The sequence below is a fragment of the Ovis canadensis genome, chromosome 8 (genome assembly GCF_042477335.2).
Source record: "Ovis canadensis isolate MfBH-ARS-UI-01 breed Bighorn chromosome 8, ARS-UI_OviCan_v2, whole genome shotgun sequence".
Lineage (NCBI taxonomy): Eukaryota > Metazoa > Chordata > Mammalia > Artiodactyla > Bovidae > Ovis > Ovis canadensis.
Window position 1 is genome coordinate 60,099,535 of NC_091252.1, and position 10,834 is coordinate 60,110,368.

Below are 10,834 nucleotides of genomic sequence, written 5' to 3' on the forward strand. Positions count from 1 at the left end.
GAGGTTCTAAATTTCTCACAAGCTCTCAGGCTATGCTGATGTAGCTAGCCTGTGGACCAAACTTTGAGAAGCAAACAAGAGAGTCCTCCATACGAGATAAGGAGAGGGAAGGTTGGATGGGGAAAGGTCTCTTTTGATTAAATGAGATTCTTAAGAATGGCTGTAGAATGGCTCCACTTAAATTTATGAATAGTACTTCTTTAGGGGGATAGTCTTATTTTGAAATGCATAAATATTTTCCAAGCAGGTATTTTATGTATTTATTTATTTAGCCAAATAGAGTTCATTGCAATGATGTGTGTAGATGTGACATGTAAGTCAATACTTAAAAATATGCTTGTGTGTTCCAAGAAAACAAGACTTTTTGAATGCTAAAATATTGTTTTGGGAGTTCAACAGAATTTTCACTAAAGCATTTTTTTCTTTTAAATAATTTTTACAGATTGAAAATATTTTTAATAGTTAAATATTATAGATGTGAAATATTGCCTTTTATGGTTTATTTTTAGAACTTACCACCATCTGACATATTACATGTTTTACATTATGTATCTCTTTGACTCTACTAAAAAATATATTCCGTAAAGGCAGAGTTTTCACTGCTTTGTTTACTGCTGTATTCTAACACCTATAATAATACCTGGCACATAGTAGGCAAAAACTTAAAAGGAAAAAAGAAAAACCAACTTGTTGAATGTGTGTTAGACACTCAGTTGTGTCCGACTCTTTGCAATCCCAGGCCCTGTATGTAGCCCACCAGGCTCCTCTGTCCATGGGATTCTCCAGGCAAGAATACTGGAGTGGGTTGCCATGCACTCCTCCAAGGGATCTTCCTAACCCAGAGATCCAACCTGGGTCTCCCACACTGCAGATGGATCCTTTATCATCTGAGCCACTAGGGAAGCCCAAATTTATTGAATAAAGATATATAATTGCTGAAGTACATCTTTAAAGAGTAGGACAATACCAATTATTAGAATTGTCATAAAAATCATTCTCTGTGAGAATTTCACAAGTAAGCAGAATAAAAATATAAATTGCAAATGAATAAATACAAGATTATTACAAAGATTCCTCTCATCTCTGTCTGTGACTGACCAAGAAATTAAGGTAAAAAAACAGGTTTAAAACTATCTCAAGAGACAGGAAGTAGAATAACTGTTGCAAGGGATTGGGCTAAGTGGGAAATTAGTGTTTAACTGGTACAGAGGTTTCAGTTTGGGATGATGAAAAATTTGGAAGTGGATTGCAGTAATGACTGCATGACAAAATGAATGTGCTTAACGTCATTAAAACATACATTTAAAAATGGTTAAAAGTGTAAATTTTGTTAAGTTTATCTCAGCATCATTTTTAAAACCTTATCTCAAATAAAAACAATTTAGCTATAATTTTTGACCAAACAAATAAAAACCATTTTGATCTATATCTGCATGGACTTTGATTTCTTCCCCTCTGGCTTTTGTTCTTCCCTTCTGACACTATCTTTTTCCAAGGCAGACTCTATTTAGAATAAACTTAATTACATTGTGAATTATCTACTGTCTTCTTAGTATATTAGTCTACAGTGGTTCTCAAAAATGGTCTTTGAAAAAGCAGCATCAGCTTCATTTGTGAACTTACTTTCGAAATATAAATTCTTAGACCTCATTGAAGACCTAAGTGAGTCAGAAATTCTGAAGTAGGACTCACAATCCATGTTTTAACAAGCCCTTCAGGCACTTATGGTGAACACTTTTAAGTCTGGGGTGGTGCAATGGTAAAGAATTCACCCGCCAATGCAGGAGATATAGGAGATGCAGGTTGGATCCCTGATTTGGGAAGCTCCCCTGGAGAAGGAAATGGCAACCCAGTCCAGTATTCTTGCCTCAGAAATCCCACGGACAGAGGAGCCTGGTGGGCTATAGTGCATGGGATCACAAAAGAGTCCGACACAACTGAGCACTCGCGGTCTTATTACAGCACATGTAGTCTTAGTACTTATATAAGAGATTTTACGTCCAATTTCTATCCAAGGAATGATCAAAACAAATCACAGTCTTTGAATATTATTTTTCCCACAAAGCCAATACCTCTTTTTTCTAAGACATGACATATAAAATGGAAAACTGTAAAATTTAGAATAGACTATTTTAAAAAGCAAATCTTTTGATAGATTTGCCAACACAGTATGTGGAAGACATCTGTGAGATGCATCAGAAGACCTTTAATCTTCCAAACCTGTGAGATAAAGTTTTACTCTTGTGAAAGCAGTTTATGTGCTCACCCCCGCCCCACAAAATAATAATATGTATATATTACAGAGCAGGCTTAAAATAAGATTTAGAGGTTATGAACTGAAAATATCCTCCCTTAGAAAGCAACCAGTTTGAGTTTTGTGTGTAAATCACAATTACAAACAGAAATCAGAAAGAGATGCATGATAGTACACTTTGTTCCCCCATCTCCACTACAATGTTATTTATCTGCTCTATGTTACTTACCACATGTAACGGTGCACATCCCAAATTCTACTTCTTTGACTATCGTCCTATTTGAAACTAAAAATAAATGCAAAAATACATTATTTAATCATAGGAAAACTTTTCTAAGTGAAAAACTCTTACTTGGAGATGGAGGATATAAGCACTAATCATATGGGAAGCAGACATTTAAAAAATATTAAATCAGAAAAGGAATGCCATTACTAGTACATCTTCTATTATTGTTTAAATCAAAAGAAAGCTAAACCTTTAAAGAATTAAATTAGGAAATAACTTGCAAAGATTTATATTTAAACCTATACATAATTTTTAAAATAATGCTTTTCATCAGTTTAATATATGGTGAGTTAAAAGTTATATAGAAGGTCAGAAAAATTACAAAAAGAAAAAAAAAAGCTTGCCAATTACAGGGCCCAATTTTTTCTATTCTCTACTTTCACAAAATTTTGAGTGTATTATTTCTATCCAAAAAGAAACCTTCATGCTAAGTATTCATTAAAATTATGTTATAAATTGGTTCTACTCATTCTCAGGTTAAGATGGTAAGTTACTCCTAAGAATTTATTTCAACATTTTATTTAGCAGGGTGATCAAGGAATTTACAAGTATTTGAGTAGTTAAAAATTATTGGTTTTAAATCTCATGTTTCTCTTTTTCTAATTGTTCTGCAATTTGACATGAATTCTACTAGCTGTATATAATCAATTCTTGCTCACTCAGATTAGGACTAAAATCTCAGGAAAAAAAATTAAATGAGGTGCTAGAAGGTAATTTTAAAAAGGCATGATGTTGTGAGGCAACAACATTTATTACATGGGAAAATGCATCAAAATTGGAGTCCAAATTGCTACTTCTACCACTAACTAGCTATTCTGAGTTTGGACAAATTCCTTAAACTGAGTCAGGCCTAATTAACCTCTCTGTAAAATTTGGAAAGGAGAACCTATATCACTGATATTATTGTAAGAATTAAATGTGATAACATATATGCAAGCATTCTGTATATCGTTTAGCCTTCTAAACATGCCTAAGATATAACCTCACTCACATTTCATTCATTCATTTGTAATTACTAATTCTATTCAAGTCTAGAATTTTTTTCCATTTTTATTATTATAATTTTTCATAAACATTTCTATACTTACAAGCACCAAATACAGTGCCTTGAATATACAGTAAACAAATTTATACTTGATGAATATACAAGTAAATTAATATTGATTTTGTGAAATTGGATTATCATGATGATCGATTCTGAATTGACATTTTTGCTTGAAATGTTTGGATACGTTCTGCTGGTACATTAAGAAATAGAAATTAAAAGCCAAATCTTAAAAACAGAAAACAAGAGTATGCAAATGAATACTAGACTACCTTAAATATAACCTCTTTCCAAAAAAATAATTTATCAGCTCTGCTATGCTACTTTAGGAAAGTTGCTAATACTTAACTACTTCTAACTTTAGAAAAAAATGAGATTCAGTCTAATAGTCTCTAAAGTTCCTTTTGCCCTATTGGACATTCAATAACTTTCTTTTTTGGTGGAAATCCTATAGCAGTGGGTCTGGGAAATTTTATGTATCTTGACTTGCGTGGTATTTGTCAAAATTTCCCATTATATACCTGTGAATAAAAAGTATGGTCAGTTAGGTTTCATGTGTAACTTGTTAAACAGTAAGATCCACTGAAGCTAACTGATTGGTTGGTGTCATGTGTTATTAGTGATCTGTCACAGAACTCTGTCCTGTTCAACATTTTTACGAATGATTTGAAAAATACTGATACCATAGTGACTGAATCTGGGGATCATGCAAAACTAGGAAGGACAAAAAAAAAACTGAAGATAAATCTGGATTTAAAACTGACAGGGTGGAATAATGGGCAAATCTAACAAAAGGAAATGTCAGAGGATCAAAAACTTCTGCACATACAGCTGAAAAGTCAACTGTTCCCAAAATATTATACAGGCTATCTTAATTTGATAGAACAGGTGAAAATGAGTGAAGAGTTCACCAGGAGTCAAGAAAGTGACAAAGCTTTCCTAAAAATCTACTGAGTCTTTCACCATGCAGATAAAAGCTTGGCATCCACAATGATGTAATGATCCTGATCTCTTTTTTTCTGGCCAGATCCTAAAATGTTCTCTTCAATTCTGTACAGCACACTTTAACTGTTGGTATATACCATCAAAAATCAATTTTAATTTTTGAGTAAACTTTCTCATAGTCTGTTTTTAGTTTTTCTATATTTTGAAACATTTTGTTATTTTATCATCCATAATGATAGATTTCATTATTGCTCATCAATTATTCCCAACTCTATTTAAAAAGAAAAGACTGAATAAAATGGAAGAATGGTGGGGCTGTCCGGGAAAGATGACATAACTGTGAAATAAATCACAGCTTTTACATCATCCTTTGTTTTCTTGCTACTTTGTCCAATGTATTGTATAATCTCTCAGGAAGATATAAAATAAGTCTAAAGGCACCTTTCTTGTAGTCTATTTTCAGCTTTCATTGGACAGAGTTGAGATTTTTGAATTTTTCTTTTTTGTTTGTCTATAATGGCAGAGAATAAAGATGACAGAGGAATACCATTCACAGTTATTGGATGAAGTAGAAGATAAATGCAAAGAGAGAGCAACACTTTAGATGATAATAGTGAAGTTGACTCCATAAGCAAAGTGAGAGATGGTATCTTAAATAAATATTCTAGATGAATTTTCTTTTCACTCAAGAATCAGTGAATGAATATTATATTTTGAAGGATGAGAAGGATATATGCTATTCTCATCTAGTTGGTCTTTCAACAGGAAGAACTTGATTCTAAAATATTTGGGGAAAACAAGCCAGACCATATTATTTTGTTAAAAAGGATGTGGAGAGTATTCTTTTTAGATTTATAAATGCCAATTAGAATGATCAGTCCAATGAATTTTATTCATTTCTATGTAATGTTTTCTTTGATCACCTTTATATACACACCTGCCATCATGATTTGTTCATTTACAAGTCTTATCAAGTAAATGTTGGGAAAGAATACTCTCCATATCTTTGAAATTATGGAACAAACAAGATGGCAGTCTTCTACTGAACAAAATATGTGCCTTCATAGATTTCAAAAGTACTGTGTTTTGGCAATGCCAGTGCAAAAAGAAACCAAAGTAATGATAAACTAGAATCTGTTAGGGATGTACTTGAAATCTGGAATCAGTATTTACAAAATGGATACATTCCAGATTCATGCATAACAGCTGATGAGCATTCAGCTGCATTCAGAGTACTTTGCCCAATTAGGGTATATATTCCTTCAAACCCAAGAAATATAGAATAAAAATTTGGAGCTTTCCAGGTTTAAATTCTTATTATTACAAACAACTTATAATCTCAAATAAGTTGTATTCACTATCCCTTTACTCTTACATTTGCAAGTCATTTGTAAATACCTTAAGCTTTATATATATACATAAATAATGATGATTGCTTTTACTGGTCTGCTGAGGGTTAAAAGGGACTTTGCCAAATTTTAATTAATGATTCTGGAAATTTTTAGATCTCAGATATCTTGGATTAAGTTCTGGATTCTCATTCTCCCCAGAAAAAAATAAAATAGCTGCACATATAATTGTATATATTAAATGGTACAAGGGCTCCCTGAAGTTCAGAGGATGAAACGGAGAAACTGAGAGAATAACTTGCCTACATTTGAACTGAAATCTAAGGCATTATAACTCCATCACCTGCCTACACTCTAGCATTTTACAACTATCCCTTAACCAGTTTAATATTGTTAACTCAATTACTTTCAAAACAAAAGCAACTATGCTTCAGAAAGTTCTTTTCTACCCTAGTTCTCTTTTCACATTTCCAAAGTAGAGGACCTCTCCAAGCTCTCTTACATGTAACCTTATCAAGGTAATACAAACCTCAATTACACCACTAACCTCAGACAGTCAATTTCTTTATGTCACTGAGGGTCACTGTCATCAGGATATAAAAGAATGCATCACCTACTTGATATGTATAGGAGGCAGGAGACTGCCAAAGATATTAAAAAGAATCTCAACTGGGTCATTTACAGAGGGAAGAGAATCATTCTCCTTTAGATGACTGCAAACCTGCAACTGACCTTTTACCTACCAGCATGTGAGCTAACTAATCAATATCCCAGCTTGTTAAGTTTTATTGCTTAATGAGCCAGGAGAATAAAGCAAATTTATGTATCAAATATAGGCTAGTCTTCTTTCGTTAAAATGTATATCATTTAACAAAGCCTCTAGTTGAATCCCTTGATAGGTGTTTTCTACTGCCACCCTTTCTCTGTGATTCGAAGTTGAACTTAAAACACCATCACACTGTGGAGGGGCTGCATGAAACTAACAGAGGTTTTCTGGGCTATTCTGTCAGCACCTTGATTTATCTAGATGTGTCACAATGAAGGGAATTTGGAATTCCCTTGAGTTCCAATCCAAAGGGCAAATGTGAAAAGAAAGACTTCAGGCAATCTGCACTAAAAAAAAAAAAAAAAAAAGCTACAGAGGGAAGGTCCCTGGTGACTCAGTTAGTAAAAACTCCGCCTGTAATGCAGGAGAGGAGACCTGAGTTCCATCCCTAGAGCAAGAAGATGCCCTGGAGAAGGAAATGACAACCTACTCCAGTATTCTTGCCTGGAGAATTCCATAGACAGAGGAGTCTGGTGGACTACAGTCCATGGAGTCGCAAAGAGTTGGACACGACTGAGCAACACACACACACACACAAACGGGAAAGAAAATCATAACTGCAAGTGGGTGGACGGTTACTTTGTGACTCCTACCCTTAGAAAATTAAGCATCTATTCCCTTGTCCAGAGCAATATTTAACAACATTTCTGTAGCAATTTCTATATACATGCTAGTTTATCTTGCTGAGGTTTTGGAGAATTAGCACATCCTTTTTTGCAGGGCCATTAAGTTTGCAATAATGTATACATTTGGGGCTGCTTTCGAGAAAGCTTTCGAGAGTTAACAGACGTTAACTTGGGTAATTCTCATCTTCCTCAAAAAGCAGGGAAGGCTTTGCCTTCAACAGGTGCCTCTGGGTCCCCGCCAAAGAGCCTCTCACCCTCACTATCATCCTCGGGCTCAGCCTGGGGCTCGTTCTCCGCCTCGCTATCATTCTCGGGCTCCTCATCGCCCTCCGGTTCGCCCTCGCCTTCGCGGGCCAAGCTGGGATCTTGGATCGCGGTGACGTTAATCCCGCACGTTGACTGGAGGCCCGCCAGGAGCAGCCAGCCGACTGTCAGCAGCAGCCTAGCAGAGCAGCCCGCGCCCCCGGATCTCATGGTTCTAGGCCCGGACGGCTGCCCAAGGCGCAGTCGCAGCCGCCCGCTCCTGACGATTGATGTGTAAAAAAGAGGAGCCGCCAGACTCCGAACGCCTGCACCGTGCCCCAGCAACCACTGGGGCGTCACAGGTCGTCACCATCTCCCGCAGCCCATAGAACACTTGCAAGGCTTCCAACATGGCGCCCCCTGGGCCACTTCCGACGGCGCTCGGGCCACGCCCCACCCCTTCCAGCGTTGCAGGACGTGTTGCTTCACTGGGCGGGGCCACGCCCTCACTCTTCCTCAGTTAGCAAGCTTCGCCAAGCGCCCTGGGTGATTTTTCTTACTCACCGTGTGTATTTTTGAAAGGTGATGTCTCCTTTCTAAACCAGACTCACTAGAACCCTCGAGTATGCTCCCTGTGACTTGGCTTCAGATTCCTTATGCACAGTATCCAATTCAGTGTGTATCAAGAATGATTCATCTTGTTAAGCCTTGTCAAGTAGGTTGCCCCAAACTTAAACCGTAACAGCCGGCGAGGCTTGATTTGTAGAGGATATAGGGGCTACACTTTCACACTCTGATCCGAACACTCTTGTTAATGCACCTCAAGCATGTACTCACGTCTCAAGATTTTGTGCAGTGCTGTCAGCTCCACATGGGACTTCACTGAGCTAGAATGCCAGGTGGCGTGGGAAAGGAGGGCAGGGGAGGATGTAAGTATTGTCAAACTAGTTTTCTCCATTCTGTATTCGGAGAGCTGATGTTTTTGGAGCCAAATATCGGACTTAATCTTTGTTCCTTGTGAATGTCTGTCTTTGTGCTTTGGGCCTATTTTTAAAATCTCGTTGAGATTCTTTTAGGGGCTGATTTTGTTACCTTAATATATTTATCCCAAGTTTGATTTGGAAAATGTTTCCTTCAGATCAGTAACGAAAATGTTTTAAAGGGCAACAGGCTATATTATTGAAAAGCAGAGACATTACTTTGTCTAGTCAAGGCTATGGTTTTTCCAGTGGTCATGTATGGATGTGAGAGTTGGACTGTGAAGAAAGCTGAGTGCTGAAGAATTGATGCTTTTGAACTGTGATGTTGGAGAATACTCTCGAGAGTCCCTTGAACTGCAAGAAGATCCAACCAGTCCATCTTAAAGGAAATCAGTCCTGACTATTCATTCGAGGGACTGATGCTAAAGCTGAAACTCCAGTACTTTGGCCACCTGATGCAAAGAGCTGACTCATTTGAAAAGACCCTGATGCTGGGAAATATTGAGAGCAGGAGGAGAAGGGGCCGGCAGAGGATAAGACGGTTGGATGGCATCACCGACTCAATGGACATGGGTTTGGGTGGACTCTGGCAGTTGGAGATGGACAGGGAGGCCTGGTGTGCTGCGGTTCATGGGGTCGCAAAGACTCGGACACGACTGAGTGACTAAACTGAATTGAACTGAAGTCAGTCTCTGACAGTGATCCACTAATCCGCATGTTGATTTAACCCAAGGAGTCGTGTCTTTTACTAAGGTTGAATCGGACTGGAAGCAAGAATACCTTGACATTCCCGCTTAAATCAGTGGAAAACATTAGAGGTGTAACTTCCCCACTGCTCTCCTGATGGTATTTAGTATCAGTGTGTCCAGTTTTGTCATAGAAAGAAATGAAATCCATTAGGTTCCTTCAATTGATGATTTAATTTCAAGAAATCAGCTCTAATTAAGACCTCTTTAAGAGATTCAATGACTTTTCTGAGTCCAAAAGAAGCTTAGAAAGAATCTAAGGGTCCAAGTTCCACATTTTTAGGTGAAGAGATTAGAAACTGAAGAGATTAAATGACTTATCCAAGATCATCCAGAAAATTATTTGCAATGCAGAGCTTCATACTACATTTCCTGAATGCTCATTCAATGTTAGTGATTTCGTATAATTTAAAATTAACAATAAAGAAACAGGCAGTGGAGTTGTCCAAGAGTTCAAGCACTGAAAACAAATTAGGGTTAAAATTTTTTTAATCTTGTTAAATTCATTATTTCACATTTGGTTTGATCTAGTGGCTACAATGTGGTATTAAGAAGTATTGATGAAGAGATAGTTTGATGGATTTCTATCTGGGATTTAAAACAAAGCTCTTTTGGTTATGTTTCTATGTGATGTTATCTCCTACCTTGAGATTTAATCTCTAAATTGCTGTGACACATGGGCTGAAGAGTGATCACTACAGAGTGAACTTAAGACATAAACTGACTTTTAGAACATATATACATCCAGATGTACTGATGTGAGAGTTGGACCATAAAGAAGGCTGAGTGCTGAAGAATTGATGTTTTTTAACTGTGGTGCTGGAGAAAACTCTTCAGACTCCCTTGGACAGCAAGAAGATTGAACTAATAAATGCTAAAGGAAATCAGTCCTGAATATTCATTGGAAGGACTGATGCTGAAGCTCCAATACTTTGGTCACTTGATGTGAGGAGCCAACTTACTGGAAAAGACCCTGATGCTGAGAAGGACTGGGGACAGGAAGAGAAGGGGATGACAGAGGATGAGATGGTTGAAAGGCATCATTGACTCAATAGACATGAGTTTGAACAAACTCCAGGAGATAGTGAAGGACAGGAAAGCCTGGTGTGCTGCAGCCCTTGGGGACTCAAAGAGTCAGACACAACTGAGCAACTGACAATGACACTACATCCAGCCTCAGCAAACTAACAGCTAAGCAAGTATCTGAGATACCTACTAGGAGGATCTTCAGCCTCACTTATTAGTGCCAAAAGTAAATTACTTTAAACATAAATGAAATTTTTATTTGAATTTTTCTTTAAAAAATGCTTCTAGTTTTGAAAATAGACAAGAACTGCTAACAATGGTTAGTATTAAAGTTCAAATTGATATTAGTAAGGAGTCCATGATAATGTTTTGTATAATTTAAAACACCATAATATAGCACCTCACAAGATTATGAGGGAAGTTAGAAATGAGAAGACATGATCTTGAGACACAAAGATGTTTGTTTCATGGGCAAATGAGTAACTATACTATTTTACATTCCTACCAG

The 10,834-nt window shown here is 36.9% G+C and overlaps 1 protein-coding gene across 1 annotated transcript in view; it reads right to left on the reverse strand.

Moving 5' to 3' along the window:
- SPACA1 (sperm acrosome associated 1) overlaps positions 1–7,805 on the reverse strand; it is a 31,810-nt gene extending 24,005 nt beyond the window's left edge. The window contains exons 1-2 of the mRNA XM_069598898.1: positions 7,592–7,805; positions 2,484–2,540 (exon numbers count right to left, since the gene is read on the reverse strand). Of these exons, the coding sequence (XP_069454999.1) occupies positions 2,484–2,540; positions 7,592–7,805 (271 nt within the window). The remainder of the gene's footprint in view (positions 1–2,483; positions 2,541–7,591) is intronic.
- Between the last annotated feature and the right edge of the window lie 3,029 nt (positions 7,806–10,834).